This window comes from Sinohyriopsis cumingii, chromosome 8, assembly GCF_028554795.1.
Source record: "Sinohyriopsis cumingii isolate HCF-2022 chromosome 8, ASM2855479v2, whole genome shotgun sequence".
Taxonomy (NCBI): domain Eukaryota; kingdom Metazoa; phylum Mollusca; class Bivalvia; order Unionida; family Unionidae; genus Sinohyriopsis; species Sinohyriopsis cumingii.
The window spans coordinates 92471069-92493067 of record NC_142968.1 but is presented as its reverse complement, the minus strand read 5'-3'; the positions used below and the strand labels follow the sequence as shown (position 1 = coordinate 92493067).

General features: G+C 41.6%; 1 protein-coding gene across 4 annotated transcripts in view; it reads right to left on the bottom strand.

The window, feature by feature from the left end:
• The window catches only part of LOC149794148 (uncharacterized), a 78963-nt gene that overhangs the window by 29795 nt on the left and 27169 nt on the right, over positions 1–21999 (bottom strand). For 2 of the 4 annotated variants that reach the window (XM_089968221.1, XM_089968222.1), the window contains 3 exons: positions 15428–15589; positions 9147–9308; positions 2818–2979 (listed from right to left, as the gene is read on the bottom strand). In XM_089968221.1, coding sequence (XP_089824347.1) covers positions 2818–2979; positions 9147–9308; positions 15428–15589 — 486 coding nt within the window. The remainder of the gene's footprint in view (positions 1–2817; positions 2980–9146; positions 9309–15427; positions 15590–21999) is intronic. The other 2 variants (XM_089968223.1, XM_089968224.1) reach the window with 2 other exon arrangements.

Below are 21999 nucleotides of genomic sequence, written 5' to 3'. Positions count from 1 at the left end.
TGGTTGGGAAGTTCTGGCTGAGGACCGCGGCACCTGGAGACTGACGGTAGGCAAGGGCATATCAGTCGCTGATGAGAGGAGAGACCAATTGGCGGCAGAGAAACGTGAGAGAAAGAAGAACGCGGTAGAAACCACAGTAACTCAGACTTCCCAGTATGTCTGCACCAACTACAATAGGGACTGTCACTCGCGTTTAGGCCTGTACAGTCAAAGCAGACGATGGCAACACCCCAGAGACAGAAAACATCCCAAGGGCGTTATTTGCATGGTCTCTCGAGGCTCAGTCGTTAATGATGATGATGATGATGATTCCTAGACCATTGAACATCTTCCAGATCGATTGTGCAGGAAACCCTCTACCTCCCACTTCTACCAGGAGCAATCACGTACTCCCTCCTTTACTCTTGCATGTCTTCATCAGCTCTACATTCTTGGTGAGCTATCTTTCCTGAATTGGTTGACATTTCCCCTGAATCTTTCCAGGGGAAATGTCAACCAATGGCCACCAATTTCTTCTCAATTTCATCCATGCCCTAACTTTCTGCTTCATTAAAGACTCTCTGTCTTTGACAAAGTTCATAAATCTTGGCCTGATGATTGATTCTGGTTTTACATCTTTCTACACTTTTCCAAGATGGTTTCTTGCTCTTGTAGTAATTTATCATGTCTTCATCTGTAGCGGACTAAACACAATGTTTTATAACTCTGACTTTGACCCAAGGGGTTTAGAAGTTAATTCGTGGAATTACTTGTTTGCTTCACAGTGAGTCATGCCACGCATGATAAGAGTCTATTAATAAGGTTTGGAAATATATACAAATGAAAATCTTGCACCAAAGTTTTACACGCTGTTGACGCTGGCGCAGTCACAACCATAACCACCGCTATTGGAAATCTTTATATTGTTAGAGTCAATAAGATTGATTTACAGCATTCTGCGTCATCACTTACAGTAATTTCCAATAAATGTCTACCAACGTTTTGTCCTTAAATACTTTAACCAAGCATTGTTACATTCTTACTAAATTTAACATTTTGCTGAATATTGATGAGAATTATAATTATTTTAATTTCCATTGTAATGACTTAACATTTACAGGATTTATCACACCTGATTGTCCTTCCTAAGTGTCCTCCTAAACGTTAGTTTCTGCAGTATAACTTTACTAATACTTCACATATTGCAACCCAATTTGATCTACAACATTCAATGATGATCTAATTTTAATTAGCTTTATGTGCAGCTTAAACCTTTTGAAGTCTTGCATAAGTTTGATTCCGATCATTTGGCATCATCATTATTTATTACTGTTTCCACGATGTCTCTGTTTTTCATGGAATTGTGTATACAGTACTTGTGTCAAACTTTTATATATTAACACTAATGTATTTGAGTTTCAATAACGTGTACAAAGTTACCCGCGAGTGGGTTATCTTTGTCTTTGGCTAAGTTAGGTTCAAAAGTGCGATGAAAATCCATTACGTTAAACCCTCCGGCCATGGCTTTCATCATAACCAGGAATTACAAGGTAAAGTCTGCCTGTATTATCACAAAACAAAGAGTTTTGTCAAGATGCTGTCCACTTTATTGTCCACAGCTTTCTGACCAATAAAAAGCCTGTAAGACCAAATATCTTAACAACGGACTCAGCCCAAATAAACTAGGTACTGATTGTATATTGAGAATAATAATGATAATAATAATAATAATAATAATAATATCAACAATATTAATAATAGTAATAATAATAATAATAAAAATAATAATAATAGTTATAATAATAATAATAATAATTATTATTATTATTATTATTAATATTGTTGTTGTTATTATTATTATTGTTATTATTATTATTATATTATTATTAATGTGGACTAATCATAGTTAATAATCATTAGAAGCTCCAAGTGATGTAAGCGCTTTTGACTATTAGTTAACACATAAAATCATATACAATGACAATATTACAAAAGACAAACACCATGAAATTACAAAACAAAACCATGCTGTCAAGTCCGCTCTTGTAGGCGAAATAGATTAGTTTTAGGAGCACTCTTGAAAGAGATCACATTGTCCTTGTGTCAAAGATCAATGGGCAGTTCGTTCCTCTTAGCTGGGCCCGTAATGCATTTTGACAGTGGTAACAATGAGAATACAACTGCTGCAAAGGAGCGTAAGTTTATAGATGGGGTGCATACATGAATGAGGTCATATAGGTATATTGGCCTGGATTCAGTCAATGAAACCTAGAATAGTGAACAGATCATCCGTTTGGTTCTGGATAAGACTGGTTGCGATTGAAGGTTACAGAGCAGGGGATAGGTGTGCTCACTTCTTCGTAATCTAAAGATGATCTGAACATAAATATTTTTATCTTTTTGAAGCTTCTGTATTAGATACCGAATGGAAGTGAATTACAACAGCCCAGTCTTGAACGTACTAAGGAACACACAAGTGTTTTACTGACATCAACTGAAAGAAAATCAGTTCCAGATATGCAGCTGTTCATATGTTTATTACATGTTGGTGTAATGAGAGGGTACTATCGGGAGTGAAGCCTAGGTTTTGTATTGACAGCGTGAATTTAATGCTGGCAAGAGCTTTGTAGAACACCCAAAACATAGATCATGTGGGCTGCAATGTTTAACATTTGCGGACACAAGTTACCAACAAAACCATGCTGACAAGTCTGCTCTTGTAGTTTAATTCCGGTTCATCCTCACCACTGATACTGGCCACCATGTATAGCCTATCCTGTTCTGAAAAGTGGTGTTTCACCTACAACAACAACAATTTCAAGCCATGGCATAATTTACCTGTTAAACCCTGTGGGCCTTGTGGCCCAACCATACCAGGGTCCCCTTTCAGACCAGCCTCTCCCTTAAGTCCTGTTAGACCTGTTTCCCCTTTGGGTCCTGCTACACCCTGCAGCCCCGGTGATCCAGGATTTCCCGGTGCACCAACATTGCCCTTTTCACCTATAATTGATGAACGCGTCTGTTTGTATGGAATGATTGATTTATTCCTAAGTGAACTTCTTGTGCATTAAAACAGTTGAATTATTGCATAAATTCGATTGCTAGTATTTTTCATCATCATTTCTAATTGTATTCAGAAAGTCTTTCTGTTTAAGAACCTGTTGAGCAAAAAATACCCTCAGCGATGAATCTGTTACTAGTAGTTCCATTTGCTTTTATTTCCAAATAACTAAGAAATCTATTAATCCATAAATACCGGATCTTTCCCAGAAAAATTTCGTCACGAACAACATTATAATTTTTACACAATTTTGTTTAATAAGTGAACTCCATCTTTAACCACTAAAGTATTACAACTTCTATACTGACCGTCTTTTATCAGATCGCCTGAAATTCTGATCTTTAATATAAAGCTTTAACATCGGTGTCCATATGTTTTCTCAGACAATAGTGCATCATAATTATGTATTTGCTGTCTGCACAAAATATATTTTCAAGTAGGAATAAACTTTCTTGCATTAAGTAATGAAACATATTCTATCTAAATTTACAAATAAAACTTTATTCTTCAAATATCTGTATTGCTTTTATATTTTCCTTTTCAAGTTTTCAAGATCGTACAATATTTCTTTAAACAAGTGATAGTATATATACCCTGAGCAGAAACTAGTCACATGGGTTAAATACTTTATGAGTCTATCTTTTCAAACGTTAACAACAAAGTTCAGTGAAAACCGTACTGAGTGAAGAAGTTTGGTGCACACAACACCTGTTCTAGAATGAGTTTCGTCAATTTCAACTAAGTTACACACCTCACACAACACCTGTTGTTTGATCAACCCATTAACTTCACGTTTTAATAGACCAAGAAACCTAAATATCTTAAACGATTTACAATTTCGAGTGGGATACCTCTATACGTTTGGCAATCAGACTGATTAAGATCTTTTTAATATTTTTGATGCTGTCCCGAGAACAGTACAGTGTCATTATACTGAATATACAGTTTATATCCGGCTGCATCTTCAACATCATCAGGCAAGACCATCGAACTCTTGAGAGTTTCAGCATTTATCTCAGAGGACCATCTGATGATGGGACGGTAGTGTTGAACATTCACTTCCTGTTGGTGATGGGCAGCCAGCACGTATCCTCACGCTTCATCAATAGCTATCTGGATTGTTTTCAACAGTTTTGTCCAGTACTTGAAATGCAACTTTGCAGTTTTTTCCTGTTATTCCCAGAACAACGAAAACGGTCAGAGATGTTGGAGCTGTGTACCTACCATGGCATGTGCGTCACAAACACCTCCTTCAAGTGTAAGCCACAACACAAAGTGTAATGGAAACACACCAGGTCTCCATGCTGGCACCAACTCGACTTAGTCATCACCAGGCCCTCTGCCCTTAACAGCGTCCTCTCCACCAGAACCTACCACAGTGTAGAGTGCGACTCCGACCATGCCCTCGTGAGCAGCACGGTGCGATTACAGCCACACACAATACACCGCTCAAAACCAAAAAGACACCCTCGCATAAACACTGCGCAGATGTCGGTCACCTCCAAGATGGAGGAGTATGTGTCCGCCCTGGACAAGGCTCTCTAGGACCTGCCAGAGCACGATTCCACAGCCAAGTGGAAGGCCATGAAGGGTGGCATCTACAGTACAGCCATGGCAAGAAGGAACGACCCAGACAGGACTGGTTCAACGCACACCAATCAAGGATGGAACCAATACTCGAGGAGAAACGAAAAGCCTTCATAGATTACAAAAAAGTGCCTTAACGAACGGACTCTTGTTGCTATCAGGAGTGTTTGAAGCAACACCCACCGCATCAATAGAGAGTACAGGCAACAACAGTGTGAAGGAATCCAGCGCAGTGCCGAGTCCGGAAACATCCAAGGTATGTACAGTTTCATCAAGAAGGCTGTAGGCCCCACACTGAAAGGGTTCGCTCCCCTGAAATCTCTGATACGAGAGAAGATCACAGACCGTGGGCAACAGATGGCCAGATGGGTGGAGCACTACTCAGAGCTATATTCCTGAGAAACGTCAGTCACCAATGCAGTCCTCAGCAGCATAAAGAATCTGCCCACCATGGAGGAGCTCGACAAAGTGCCAACCTTAGAGGAGCTCAGCAAAGCAATTGACTCCCTCCCAAACGTCAAAGCACCAGGTAGTGACAGCATCCCGCCCGAAACTATCAAACGTGGGAAACCAACATTGCTTCAGCCACTGCATAAGCTACTTTGCATCTGCTGGGAGAACGGAGCAGGCCCCAAGACATGCGCGACGGCACTATTGTGACCCTTTACTAAAACAAGGGCGACCGCAGTGACAGTAATAATTACAGATGGATCTCGCTCCTGAGCATCGTTGGTAAAGTGTACGCCCGCATCATACTCAACAGGCTGCAGTTGCTGGCTGACCGCGTGTACCCGGAATCCCAGTGCGGCTTCAGAGCAGGCAGGTCGACGACATACATGATCTTCTCCCTACGACAACTCCAAGAGAAGAACAGAGAGCAAGGTCAACCACTCTACATGATGTTCATCGACCTCATCATGGTCTTTGACTTTGTCTTTTTCAACTTCTCAACTGCACTCGAAGACCAAAATGAGGGCTGTGCTCGTCAGGGAGATGCTTTTTGCAGATGACGCGGCTCTTGTGACCCACACCGAGGAAGCCCTCCAGAGACTGGGAGACCGTTTCGCTGATGCTTGCATGCAGTTTGGGCTGACCATCAGCCTGGTAAAGACAAATATCAGCGTGCAAGATACCACCATTGCCCCTTCCATCAAAATCGACGGTGTCACCCTGGAAGCAGTCAACAACTTTACCTACCTGGGATCAACCATTAGCGACACTCTCGCGCTTGATATATAGCTTGATAGAATGTTTGGAAAGGCAAACACTATCATGGCACGACTCACGAAGAGGGTATGGGAAAACAACGCGCTGACAGAGCACACCAAGGTCCAAGTCTACCAGGCCTGCGTTCTCAGCACACATCTACATGGAAGTGAGACCTGGAGTACCTACACGAGGCAAGAGAATCGGCTCAACTCCTTTCATATACGGTGCCTAAAACGCATCCTGAAAATCAGCTGGCAAGACCGTGACCAACACAGTGAGATCCTGTAGCGTGCAAGTAACCTCAGCATGTACTCCCTGTTGAGCAAACGCCGCCGTCGATGGCTGGGAAACGTCCGACGCATGGAGGATGGGAGTCTGCCAAAGGACATCCTAGATGTACAGCTAGCCACTGGCACGAGAAGAGTCGGCCGCCCCTCACTCCGTTTCAAGGAAGTGTGCAAGAGGGACATGAAGGCATCCGACATTCACCCGATGGTTGGGAAGTTCTGGCTGAGGACCGCGGCACCTGGAGACTGACGGTAGGCAAGGGCATATCAGTCGCTGATGAGAGGAGAGACCAATTGGCGGCAGAGAAACGTGAGAGAAAGAAGAACGCGGTAGAAACCACAGTAACTCAGACTTCCCAGTATGTCTGCACCAACTACAATAGGGACTGTCACTCGCGTTTAGGCCTGTACAGTCAAAGCAGACGATGGCAACACCCCAGAGACAGAAAACATCCCAAGGGCGTTATTTGCATGGTCTCTCGAGGCTCAGTCGTTAATGATGATGATGATGATGATTCCTAGACCATTGAACATCTTCCAGATCGATTGTGCAGGAAACCCTCTACCTCCCACTTCTACCAGGAGCAATCACGTACTCCCTCCTTTACTCTTGCATGTCTTCATCAGCTCTACATTCTTGGTGAGCTATCTTTCCTGAATTGGTTGACATTTCCCCTGAATCTTTCCAGGGGAAATGTCAACCAATGGCCACCAATTTCTTCTCAATTTCATCCATGCCCTAACTTTCTGCTTCATTAAAGACTCTCTGTCTTTGACAAAGTTCATAAATCTTGGCCTGATGATTGATTCTGGTTTTACATCTTTCTACACTTTTCCAAGATGGTTTCTTGCTCTTGTAGTAATTTATCATGTCTTCATCTGTAGCGGACTAAACACAATGTTTTATAACTCTGACTTTGACCCAAGGGGTTTAGAAGTTAATTCGTGGAATTACTTGTTTGCTTCACAGTGAGTCATGCCACGCATGATAAGAGTCTATTAATAAGGTTTGGAAATATATACAAATGAAAATCTTGCACCAAAGTTTTACACGCTGTTGACGCTGGCGCAGTCACAACCATAACCACCGCTATTGGAAATCTTTATATTGTTAGAGTCAATAAGATTGATTTACAGCATTCTGCGTCATCACTTACAGTAATTTCCAATAAATGTCTACCAACGTTTTGTCCTTAAATACTTTAACCAAGCATTGTTACATTCTTACTAAATTTAACATTTTGCTGAATATTGATGAGAATTATAATTATTTTAATTTCCATTGTAATGACTTAACATTTACAGGATTTATCACACCTGATTGTCCTTCCTAAGTGTCCTCCTAAACGTTAGTTTCTGCAGTATAACTTTACTAATACTTCACATATTGCAACCCAATTTGATCTACAACATTCAATGATGATCTAATTTTAATTAGCTTTATGTGCAGCTTAAACCTTTTGAAGTCTTGCATAAGTTTGATTCCGATCATTTGGCATCATCATTATTTATTACTGTTTCCACGATGTCTCTGTTTTTCATGGAATTGTGTATACAGTACTTGTGTCAAACTTTTATATATTAACACTAATGTATTTGAGTTTCAATAACGTGTACAAAGTTACCCGCGAGTGGGTTATCTTTGTCTTTGGCTAAGTTAGGTTCAAAAGTGCGATGAAAATCCATTACGTTAAACCCTCCGGCCATGGCTTTCATCATAACCAGGAATTACAAGGTAAAGTCTGCCTGTATTATCACAAAACAAAGAGTTTTGTCAAGATGCTGTCCACTTTATTGTCCACAGCTTTCTGACCAATAAAAAGCCTGTAAGACCAAATATCTTAACAACGGACTCAGCCCAAATAAACTAGGTACTGATTGTATATTGAGAATAATAATGATAATAATAATAATAATAATAATAATATCAACAATATTAATAATAGTAATAATAATAATAATAAAAATAATAATAATAGTTATAATAATAATAATAATAATTATTATTATTATTATTATTAATATTGTTGTTGTTATTATTATTATTGTTATTATTATTATTATATTATTATTAATGTGGACTAATCATAGTTAATAATCATTAGAAGCTCCAAGTGATGTAAGCGCTTTTGACTATTAGTTAACACATAAAATCATATACAATGACAATATTACAAAAGACAAACACCATGAAATTACAAAACAAAACCATGCTGTCAAGTCCGCTCTTGTAGGCGAAATAGATTAGTTTTAGGAGCACTCTTGAAAGAGATCACATTGTCCTTGTGTCAAAGATCAATGGGCAGTTCGTTCCTCTTAGCTGGGCCCGTAATGCATTTTGACAGTGGTAACAATGAGAATACAACTGCTGCAAAGGAGCGTAAGTTTATAGATGGGGTGCATACATGAATGAGGTCATATAGGTATATTGGCCTGGATTCAGTCAATGAAACCTAGAATAGTGAACAGATTATCCGTTTGGTTCTGGATAAGACTGGTTGCGATTGAAGGTTACAGAGCAGGGGATAGGTGTGCTCACTTCTTCGTAATCTAAAGATGATCTGAACATAAATATTTTTATCTTTTTGAAGCTTCTGTATTAGATACCGAATGGAAGTGAATTACAACAGCCCAGTCTTGAACGTACTAAGGAACACACAAGTGTTTTACTGACATCAACTGAAAGAAAATCAGTTCCAGATATGCAGCTGTTCATATGTTTATTACATGTTGGTGTAATGAGAGGGTACTATCGGGAGTGAAGCCTAGGTTTTGTATTGACAGCGTGAATTTAATGCTGGCAAGAGCTTTGTAGAACACCCAAAACATAGATCATGTGGGCTGCAATGTTTAACATTTGCGGACACAAGTTACCAACAAAACCATGCTGACAAGTCTGCTCTTGTAGTTTAATTCCGGTTCATCCTCACCACTGATACTGGCCACCATGTATAGCCTATCCTGTTCTGAAAAGTGGTGTTTCACCTACAACAACAACAATTTCAAGCCATGGCATAATTTACCTGTTAAACCCTGTGGGCCTTGTGGCCCAACCATACCAGGGTCCCCTTTCAGACCAGCCTCTCCCTTAAGTCCTGTTAGACCTGTTTCCCCTTTGGGTCCTGCTACACCCTGCAGCCCCGGTGATCCAGGATTTCCCGGTGCACCAACATTGCCCTTTTCACCTATAATTGATGAACGCGTCTGTTTGTATGGAATGATTGATTTATTCCTAAGTGAACTTCTTGTGCATTAAAACAGTTGAATTATTGCATAAATTCGATTGCTAGTATTTTTCATCATCATTTCTAATTGTATTCAGAAAGTCTTTCTGTTTAAGAACCTGTTGAGCAAAAAATACCCTCAGCGATGAATCTGTTACTAGTAGTTCCATTTGCTTTTATTTCCAAATAACTAAGAAATCTATTAATCCATAAATACCGGATCTTTCCCAGAAAAATTTCGTCACGAACAACATTATAATTTTTACACAATTTTGTTTAATAAGTGAACTCCATCTTTAACCACTAAAGTATTACAACTTCTATACTGACCGTCTTTTATCAGATCGCCTGAAATTCTGATCTTTAATATAAAGCTTTAACATCGGTGTCCATATGTTTTCTCAGACAATAGTGCATCATAATTATGTATTTGCTGTCTGCACAAAATATATTTTCAGGTAGGAATAAACTTTCTTGCATTAAGTAATGAAACATATTCTATCTAAATTTACAAATAAAACTTTATTCTTCAAATATCTGTATTGCTTTTATATTTTCCTTTTCAAGTTTTCAAGATCGTACAATATTTCTTTAAACAAGTGATAGTATATATACCCTGAGCAGAAACTAGTCACATGGGTTAAATACTTTATGAGTCTATCTTTTCAAACGTTAACAACAAAGTTCAGTGAAAACCGTACTGAGTGAAGAAGTTTGGTGCACACAACACCTGTTCTAGAATGAGTTTCGTCAATTTCAACTAAGTTACACACCTCACACAACACCTGTTGTTTGATCAACCCATTAACTTCACGTTTTAATAGACCAAGAAACCTAAATATCTTAAACGATTTACAATTTCGAGTGGGATACCTCTATACGTTTGGCAATCAGACTGATTAAGATCTTTTGAATATTTTTGATGCTGTCCCGAGAACAGTACAGTGTCATTATACTGAATATACAGTTTATATCCGGCTGCATCTTCAACATCATCAGGCAAGACCATCGAACTCTTGAGAGTTTCAGCATTTATCTCAGAGGACCATCTGATGATGGGACGGTAGTGTTGAACATTCACTTCCTGTTGGTGATGGGCAGCCAGCACGTATCCTCACGCTTCATCAATAGCTATCTGGATTGTTTTCAACAGTTTTGTCCAGTACTTGAAATGCAACTTTGCAGTTTTTTCCTGTTATTCCCAGAACAACGAAAACGGTCAGAGATGTTGGAGCTGTGTACCTACCATGGCATGTGCGTCACAAACACCTCCTTCAAGTGTAAGCCACAACACAAAGTGTAATGGAAACACACCAGGTCTCCATGCTGGCACCAACTCGACTTAGTCATCACCAGGCCCTCTGCCCTTAACAGCGTCCTCTCCACCAGAACCTACCACAGTGTAGAGTGCGACTCCGACCATGCCCTCGTGAGCAGCACGGTGCGATTACAGCCACACACAATACACCGCTCAAAACCAAAAAGACACCCTCGCATAAACACTGCGCAGATGTCGGTCACCTCCAAGATGGAGGAGTATGTGTCCGCCCTGGACAAGGCTCTCTAGGACCTGCCAGAGCACGATTCCACAGCCAAGTGGAAGGCCATGAAGGGTGGCATCTACAGTACAGCCATGGCAAGAAGGAACGACCCAGACAGGACTGGTTCAACGCACACCAATCAAGGATGGAACCAATACTCGAGGAGAAACGAAAAGCCTTCATAGATTACAAAAAAGTGCCTTAACGAACGGACTCTTGTTGCTATCAGGAGTGTTTGAAGCAACACCCACCGCATCAATAGAGAGTACAGGCAACAACAGTGTGAAGGAATCCAGCGCAGTGCCGAGTCCGGAAACATCCAAGGTATGTACAGTTTCATCAAGAAGGCTGTAGGCCCCACACTGAAAGGGTTCGCTCCCCTGAAATCTCTGATACGAGAGAAGATCACAGACCGTGGGCAACAGATGGCCAGATGGGTGGAGCACTACTCAGAGCTATATTCCTGAGAAACGTCAGTCACCAATGCAGTCCTCAGCAGCATAAAGAATCTGCCCACCATGGAGGAGCTCGACAAAGTGCCAACCTTAGAGGAGCTCAGCAAAGCAATTGACTCCCTCCCAAACGTCAAAGCACCAGGTAGTGACAGCATCCCGCCCGAAACTATCAAACGTGGGAAACCAACATTGCTTCAGCCACTGCATAAGCTACTTTGCATCTGCTGGGAGAACGGAGCAGGCCCCAAGACATGCGCGACGGCACTATTGTGACCCTTTACTAAAACAAGGGCGACCGCAGTGACAGTAATAATTACAGATGGATCTCGCTCCTGAGCATCGTTGGTAAAGTGTACGCCCGCATCATACTCAACAGGCTGCAGTTGCTGGCTGACCGCGTGTACCCGGAATCCCAGTGCGGCTTCAGAGCAGGCAGGTCGACGACATACATGATCTTCTCCCTACGACAACTCCAAGAGAAGAACAGAGAGCAAGGTCAACCACTCTACATGATGTTCATCGACCTCATCATGGTCTTTGACTTTGTCTTTTTCAACTTCTCAACTGCACTCGAAGACCAAAATGAGGGCTGTGCTCGTCAGGGAGATGCTTTTTGCAGATGACGCGGCTCTTGTGACCCACACCGAGGAAGCCCTCCAGAGAATGGGAGACCGTTTCGCTGATGCTTGCATGCAGTTTGGGCTGACCATCAGCCTGGTAAAGACAAATATCAGCGTGCAAGATACAACCATTGCCCCTTCCATCAAAATCGACGGTGTCACCCTGGAAGCAGTCAACAACTTTACCTACCTGGGATCAACCATTAGCGACACTCTCGCGCTTGATATATAGCTTGATAGAATGTTTGGAAAGGCAAACACTATCATGGCACGACTCACGAAGAGGGTATGGGAAAACAACGCGCTGACAGAGCACACCAAGGTCCAAGTCTACCAGGCCTGCGTTCTCAGCACACATCTACATGGAAGTGAGACCTGGAGTACCTACACGAGGCAAGAGAATCGGCTCAACTCCTTTCATATACGGTGCCTAAACCGCATCCTGAAAATCAGCTGGCAAGACCGTGACCAACACAGTGAGATCCTGTAGCGTGCAAGTAACCTCAGCATGTACTCCCTGTTGAGCAAACGCCGCCGTCGATGGCTGGGAAACGTCCGACGCATGGAGGATGGGAGTCTGCCAAAGGACATCCTAGATGTACAGCTAGCCACTGGCACGAGAAGAGTCGGCCGCCCCTCACTCCGTTTCAAGGAAGTGTGCAAGAGGGACATGAAGGCATCCGACATTCACCCGATGGTTGGGAAGTTCTGGCTGAGGACCGCGGCACCTGGAGACTGACGGTAGGCAAGGGCATATCAGTCGCTGATGAGAGGAGAGACCAATTGGCGGCAGAGAAACGTGAGAGAAAGAAGAACGCGGTAGAAACCACAGTAACTCAGACTTCCCAGTATGTCTGCACCAACTACAATAGGGACTGTCACTCGCGTTTAGGCCTGTACAGTCAAAGCAGACGATGGCAACACCCCAGAGACAGAAAACATCCCAAGGGCGTTATTTGCATGGTCTCTCGAGGCTCAGTCGTTAATGATGACGATGATGATGATTCCTAGACCATTGAACATCTTCCAGATCGATTGTGCAGGAAACCCTCTACCTCCCACTTCTACCAGGAGCAATCACGTACTCCCTCCTTTACTCTTGCATGTCTTCATCAGCTCTACATTCTTGGTGAGCTATCTTTCCTGAATTGGTTGACATTTCCCCTGAATCTTTCCAGGGGAAATGTCAACCAATGGCCACCAATTTCTTCTCAATTTCATCCATGCCCTAACTTTCTGCTTCATTAAAGACTCTCCGTCTTTGACAAAGTTCATAAATCTTGGCCTGATGATTGATTCTGGTTTTACATCTTTCTACACTTTTCCAAGATGGTTTCTTGCTCTTGTAGTAATTTATCATGTCTTCATCTGTAGCGGACTAAACACAATGTTTTATAACTCTGACTTTGACCCAAGGGGTTTAGAAGTTAATTCGTGGAATTACTTGTTTGCTTCACAGTGAGTCATGCCACGCATGATAAGAGTCTATTAATAAGGTTTGGAAATATATACAAATGAAAATCTTGCACCAAAGTTTTACACGCTGTTGACGCTGGCGCAGTCACAACCATAACCACCGCTATTGGAAATCTTTATATTGTTAGAGTCAATAAGATTGATTTACAGCATTCTGCGTCATCACTTACAGTAATTTCCAATAAATGTCTACCAACGTTTTGTCCTTAAATACTTTAACCAAGCATTGTTACATTCTTACTAAATTTAACATTTTGCTGAATATTGATGAGAATTATAATTATTTTAATTTCCATTGTAATGACTTAACATTTACAGGATTTATCACACCTGATTGTCCTTCCTAAGTGTCCTCCTAAACGTTAGTTTCTGCAGTATAACTTTACTAATACTTCACATATTGCAACCCAATTTGATCTACAACATTCAATGATGATCTAATTTTAATTAGCTTTATGTGCAGCTTAAACCTTTTGAAGTCTTGCATAAGTTTGATTCCGATCATTTGGCATCATCATTATTTATTACTGTTTCCACGATGTCTCTGTTTTTCATGGAATTGTGTATACAGTACTTGTGTCAAACTTTTATATATTAACACTAATGTATTTGAGTTTCATTAACGTGTACAAAGGTACCCGCGAGTGAGCTATCTTTGTCTTTGGCTAAGTTAGGTTCAAAAGTGCGATGATCAAAGTCCTTGCAGTGAGAAAATCCATTACGTTAAACCCTCCGGCCATGTCTTTAATCATAACCAGGAATTACAAGGTAAAGTCTGCCTGTATTATCACAAAACAAAGAGTTTTGTCAAGATGCTGTCCACTTTATTGTCCACAGCTTTCTGAGCAACAAAGAGCCTGTAAGACCAATTATCTTAACAACGGACTCAGCCCAAATAAACTAGGTACTGATTGTATATTGATAATAATAATAATAATAATAATAATAATAATAATAATAATAATAATAATAATGATAATATTAATAATAATAATAATAACAGCAACAACAATATTAATAATAGTAATAATAATGATAATAATAATAATAATAACAATAATAATAAAAATTATTATTATTATTATTATTACTATTATTATTTTTATTATTATTATTATTGTTAATGTGGACTAATCATAGTTAATAATCATTAGAAGCTCCAAGTGATGTAAGCGCTTTTGACTATTAGTTAACACATAAAATCATATACAATGACAATATTACAAAGGACAAACACCATGAAATTACAAAACAAAACCATGCTGTCAAGTCCGCTCTTGTAGGCGAAATAGATTAGTTTTAGGAGCACTCTTGAAAGAGATCACATTGTCCTTGTGTCAAAGATCAATGGGCAGTTCGTTCCTCTTAGCTGGGCCCGTAATGCATTTTGACAGTGGTAACAATGAGAATACAACTGCTGCAAAGGAGCGTAAGTTTATAGATGGGGTGCATACATGAATGAGGTCATATAGGTATATTGGCCTGGATTCAGTCAATGAAACCTAGAATAGTGAACAGATTATCCGTTTGGTTCTGGATAAAACGGGTTGCGATTGAAGGTGACAGAGCAGGGGATAGGTGTGCTCACTTCGTCGTAATCTAAAGATGATCTGAACATAAATATTTTTATCTTTTTGAAGCTTCTGTATTAGATACCGAATGGAAGTGAATTACAACAGCCCAGTCTTGAACGTACTAAGGAAAACACAAGTTTTTTTTACTGACATCAGCTGAAAGAAAATCAGTTCCAGATATGCAGCTGTTCATATTTTTACCAGTGTGGATTTAATGCTGGCAAGAGCTTTGTGGAACACCCAAAATATAAAACACACAAGTTACCAACAAAACCATGCTGACAAGTCTGCTCTTGTAGTTTAATACCGGTTCATCCTCACCACTGATAATGGCCACCGTGTATATCCTATCCTGTGCTGAAAAGTGGTGTTTCACCTACAACAACAACAATTTCAAGCCATGGCATACTTTACCTGTTAAACCCTGTGGCCCTTGTGACCCAACCGTACCATGTTCCCCTTTCAGACCAGCCTCTCCCTTAAGTCCTGTTAGACCTGTTTCTCCTTTGGGTCCTGCTACACCCTGCAGCCCCGGTGATCCAGGATTTCCCGGTGCACCAACATTGCCCTTTTCACCTATAATTGATGAACGCGTCTGTTTGTATGGAATGATTGATTTATTCCTAAGTGAACTTCTTGTGCATTAAAACAATTGAATTATTGTATAAATTCGATTGCTAGTATTTTTCATCATCAGTTCCAATTGTATTCAGAAAGTCTTTCTGTTTAAGAACCTGTTGAGCAAAAGATACCTTCAGCGATGAATCTGTTACTAGTAGTTCCATTTGCTTTTAGTTCCGAATAACTAAGAACTCTATTAATCCATAAATACCGGATCTTTCCCAGAAAAATTTCGTCACGAACAACATTATAATTTTTACACGATTTTGTTTAATAAGTGAACTCCATCTTTAACCACTAAAGTATTACAACTTCTATACTGACCGTCTTTTATCAGATCGCCTGAAATTCTGATCTTTAATATAAAGCTTTAACATCGGTGTCCATATGTTTTCTCAGACAATAGTGCATCATAATTATGTATTTGCTGTCTGCACAAAATATATTTTCAGGTAGGAATAAATTTTCTTGCATTAAGTAATGAAACATTCTATCTAAATTTACAAATAAAACTTTATTCTTCAAATATCTGTATTGCTTTTATATTTTCGTTTTCAAGTTTTCAAGATCGTACAATATTTCTTTAAAAAAATTGATAGTCTATATACCCTGAGCAGAAACTAGTCGCATGGGTTAAATACTTTATGAGTCTATCTTTTCAAACGTTAACAACAAAGTTCAGCGAAAACCGTACTGAGTGAAGAAGTTTGGTGCAATTAACACCTGATCTAGAATGAGTTTCGTCAATTTCAACTAAGTTACACACCTCACACAACACCTGTTGTTTGATCGACCCATTGACTTCACGTTTTATTAGTCAAAGAAACCGAAATATCTTAAACGATTTACAATTTCGAGTGGGATACCTCTATATGTTTGGCAATCAGACTGATTAAGATCTTTTTAATATTTTTGATGCTGTCCCGAGAACAGTACAGTGTCATTATACTGAATATACAGTTTATATCCGGCTGCATCTTCAACATCATCAGGCAAGACCATCGAACTCTTGAGAGTTTCAGCATTTATCTCAGAGGACCATCTGATGATGGGACGGTAGTGTTGAACATTCACTTCCTGTTGGTGATGGGCAGCCAGCACGTGTCCTCACGCTTCATCAATAGCTATCTGGATTGTTTTCAACAGTTTTGTCCAGTACTTGAAATGCAACTTTGCAGTTTTTTCCTGTTATTCCCAGAACAACGAAAACGGTCAGAGACTGCTGGAGCTGTGTACCTACCATGGCATGTGCGTTACAAACACCTCCTTCAAGTGTAAGCCACAACACAAAGTGTAATGGAAACACACCAGGTCTCCATGCTGGCACCAACTCGACTTGGTCATCACCAGCCGTTCTGCCCTTAACAGCGTCCTCTCCACCAGAACCTACCACAGTGCAGAATGCGACTCCGACCATGCCCTCGTGAGCAGCACGGTGCGATTACAGCCACATACAATACACCGCTGAAAACCAAAAAGACACCCTCGCATAAACACTGCGCAGATGTCGGTCACCTCCAAGATGGAGGAGTATGTGTCCGCCCTGGACAAGGCTCTCTAGGACCTGCCAGAGCACGATTCCACAGCCAAGTGGAACGCAGTGAAGGGTGGCATCTGCAGTACAGCCATGTCCACCTTTGGCAAGAAGGAACGACACAGACAGGACTGGTTCAGTGCACACCAATCAAGGATGGAACCAATACTCGAGGAGAAACGAAAAGCCTTCATAGATTACAAAAAAATGCCCGAATGAACGGACGCTTGCTGATATCAGGAGTGCCCGAAGCAACACCCACCGCATCGCTGGACAGTAGGCGAACGAGTACAGGCAACAACTGTGTGAAGGAATCCAGCGCAGTGCCGAGTCCGGAAACATCCAAGGTATGTACAATTTCATCAAGAAGGCTCTAGGCCCCACATTGAAAGGGTTCGCTCCCCTGAAATCTCTGATGCAAGAGAAGATCACAGACCGTGGGCAACAGATGGCCAGATGGGTGGCGAATACTCAGAGCTATATTCCTGAGAAACGTCAGACACCAATGCAGTCCTCAGCAGCTTAAAGAATCTGCCCACCATGGAGGAGCTCGACAAAGTGCCAACCTTAGAGGAGCTCAGCAAAGCAATTGACTCCCTCCCAAACGTTAAAGCACCAGGTGGTGACAGCATCCCGCCCGAAGCTATCAAAAGTGGGCTTCAGCCACTGCATGAGCTACTTTGCATCTGCTGGGAGGAAGGAGCAGGTCCCAAGACATGCGCGACGCCACTATTGTGACCCTTTACAAAAACAAGGGCGACCGCAGTGACTGTAATAATTACAGATGGATCTCGCTTCTGAGCATCGTTGGTAAAGTGTACGCCCGTATCATACTCAACAGGCTGCAGTTACTGGCTGACTGCGTATACCCGGAATCCCAGTGCGGCTTCAGAGCAGGCAGGTCGACGACAGACATGATCTTCTCCCTACGACAACTCCAAGAGAAGAGCAGAGAGCAAGGTCAACCACTCTACATGATGTTCATCGACCTCATCATGGCCTTTGACTTTGTCAGCAGGAAGGGTCTTTTTCAACTTCTCAACTGCGCTCGAAGACCAAAATGAGGGCTGTGCTCATCAGGGATATGCTTTCTGCAGATGACGCGGCTCTTGTGACCCACACCGAGGAAGCCCTCCAGAGAATGGGAGACCGTTTCGCTGATGCTTGCATGCAGTTTGGGCTCACCATCAGCCTGGAAAGACAAATATCAGCGTGCAAGATACCACCATTGCCCCTTCCATCAAAATCGACGGTGTCACCCTGGAAGCAGTCAACAACTTTACCTACCTGGGATCAACCATTAGCAACACTCTCGCGCTTGGTATCGAGCTGGATAGAAGGCTTGTGGAAAGACAAACACTATCATGGCACGACTGGGAAAACAACGCGCTGACAGAGCACACCAAGGTGCAAGTCTACCAGGCCTGCGTTATCAGCACTCTTCTATATGGAAGGGAGACCTGGAGTACCTACACGAGGCAAGAGAATCGGCTCAACTCCTTTCATATACGGTGCCTAAAACGCATCCTGAAAATCAGCTGGCAAAACCGTGTCCAACACAGTGAGATCCTGTAGCGTGCAAGTAACCTCAGCATGTACTCCCTGTTGAGCAAACGCCGCCGTCGATTGCTGGGAAACGTCCGACGCATGGAGGATGGGAGTCTGCCAAAGGACATCCTAGATGTACAGCTAGCCACTGGCACGAGAAGAGTCGGCCGCCCCACACTCCGTTTCAAGGAAGTGTGCAGGAGTGACATGAAGACATCCGACATTTCACCCGATGGTTGGGAAGTTCTGGCTGAGGACCGCGGCACCTGGAGACTGACGGTAGGCAAGGGCATATCAGTCGCTGATGAGAGGAGAGACCAGTTGGCGGCAGAGAAACGTGAGAGAAAGAAGAACGCAGTAGAAACCACAGTAACTCAGACTTCCCAGTATGTCTGCACCAACTACAATAGGGACTGTCACTCGCGTATAGGCCTGTACAGTCAAAGTAGACGATGTCAACACCCCAGAGACAGAAAACATCCCAAGGGCGCTATTCGCATGGTCTCTCGAGACTCAGTCGCCAATGATGATGATGATTCCTAGACCATTGAACATCTTCCAGATCGATTGTGCAGGAAACCCTCTACCTCCCACTTCTACCAGGAGCAATCACGTACTCCCTCCTTTACTCTTGCATGTCTTCATCAGCTCTACATTCTTGGTGAGCTGTCTTTCCTGAATCACCCCTTTCTTTCCAGGGGAAATGTCAACCAATGGCCACCAATTTCTTCTCAGTTTCATCCATGCCCTAACTCTCTGCTTCATTAAAGAATCTCTTTCTTTGACAAAGTTGATAACTCTTGGCCTGATGAATGATTCTAGTTTTCCATCTTTCTAGACGTTTCCAAGATGTCTTCTAGCTCTTGTAGTACTTTATCATGCCTTCATCTGTAGCGGACTTGTGTTAGTGAAATATTGCATGCTGACATGATGTGCTCTAGGCTACCTCTTTTACCATAGAGGACATGCAGGACTCTCAACGAGTCCCCATCTGTGCAAATGTGTTGGATATTGCAAAATATCATACACTGATCTAAGCATAAAATGAATCAGAAGGCGCTTCCTCTATGGTAAAGACCACCTGTTTCATTCTCCCTGGCTTTCTAGATGGACAATCTTTGAATGTTTACTCTCCTCCACTTTCCACAGCTCTTCCTAGAAATTTTACCATCTCATAGCTGGTTCAATTTCAATCTAGCTATGCGTGTAACCGGCTCCCAAGCCTCGTCTTCCATTACGGTTTGTTCCACTAATTAGTCGTGATGAAATCTACTTTCTGCTGATTCAGCTGGATGGGAAACTGGACATTTTCTACCATTTCTGATTTCAATGACTGCGGGAACGACCTTTCTGTTCTTCAATTGCTTCATTATCATGAGAATTGTTGCCTTGGCTACCCTGTAGCTTTCCAACACTGATGATAGTCGAAGCATTCTGAATCCGGGTCCCGTTGAGTAAAATGACGTGCGCCAAATATTTCCGTAATTTTTATGTACGATCTTCGTACACGAACGCGGATGTCGGTGTAGATACCAATGTTTTTGAACGGTGATAGGATTCTAAGCCAAATGCACAGAGACTTTATGAGTTTATCTAGAAGCTCCACCAAACCAGTCTAGACAGTAGTCCATTCTGATACATCCATTCCTTAAATTTCTCGGGAAATGATGATCTGTCAATCTTACGCACCCCTTCTTCTACCTGGGTTTTCGCCCTTTGATGCCTTGCGTATTATTCAGAGTCGCATTAAACTCTTGGCAAGGCACCGGATATTACTGAGATTATCCAGAATAGATAGGAGCCACTCGTCTTGGATTTTCATTACAAGCTAGGAAGTGACCCGACCTTTTCTTATCACCAAGCTCCTGAACATCCATTTCGTAAACTTCATGGAGCTCATGATAAGTCTCTGGGGGACAGTGCTGTCAACACCAATCTTGAGAGGACATGTGTATAAGTGGTTACCAGAAGGTCATCCATGAATATCCTGTTGGTTGACATGCGTATCGTACCTCGAATATTGTTTTAGCCCTCGTGTCTCCCTAACCATAACTGAGAAGGCACAGTCTGTGATGATCATTTTTTCCTGTGCTTACTACGTAGTGGTGAATTTCTCTGCCATAAACATTAGTTGAATTAACTGCTGAACACTCTCTGGTATATGGCAATGGCCAAAAACAAATTCAGTCAGCTTGTGGGGTTTTAACTTTAAGCATTGGCAAGATCCAACTATAAGCACATCTTGTACACCTTCGAGGGATACCACTAGGTACTGGACCCGAGATAAATCTAACTTTTCTTACAACTGTATATACTTTTTTCTGGTAGGATCCACTGTTTCTTGGACATAAGATGGTGGTTCTACAAGTAGAATCGTTAGGCACTCTTCCAGAAATCTTCTCTGAGAAGGTCATCATGTGTTTATTTCGGGAACTATGTTGCTGTCAATCTGCTAAATTCCAGATAGCTAGAGAGTTGAAGCAAATTTGTAGGGATTCGCGATAAAAGTCTTGCGATAAAGACCTCCCTCTTGCACGACATTATTCTCTTCCGCTCTTATAGTTGTTTTCTGCTATCCTTGCTTATATTATATTGCTATGTAGTGTCACTGGCATGTCTCCTCAATGATAGAATCTCACTCCGTATCGTCTTTAGCTCGACTTATAGTCTATTGGGTCTAGGGGTTGCTTGCTTAGATCTAGTTTTGAGAACACCAGACCTATACTTTCATATGGTATAAGCGATTGTAGAAATGAGATTGAATCCTCATGTTGTCATTACCATGGTGAGCAGTATTTATGATAGTATCCAAATCATCAACTCTTTCAGGTCTTGTTATTGGTCCACCTCTGGTCATGCATTCTCTCCTTTCTTACTATCGCAACTGGTCTATGTGTTTTCAATGACACGGTGTTACAGTTCAGGATGACTAGACACAATAGGCGCACCCTTATTAGATGGTCGCGAAGAGTTATATAGCCTCTCTTAACTTTTGAACAAGTGTCTTGAGTCTGTGTCTCTCCTCCATTCCGCCTGCAGCACTTTCTTAGAAAATATTTGTTGTGTAGAGATTATCAACATTTCGCTGTGATACCTGGTTGATATCCTGCTCCGTATCACCAGAGGTAGGCTCTGTGTGTTGCAATTAATTTCTTAGTCCCGTGCTGCGACCTTGATCGATTATTCATCAGTATTACTCAATACGTACGAACGAAGTAAATACCCATATTCGCAAATAAATCAAAGAAGCAATACTCATTTAGCACACATGTTTCATTTAATT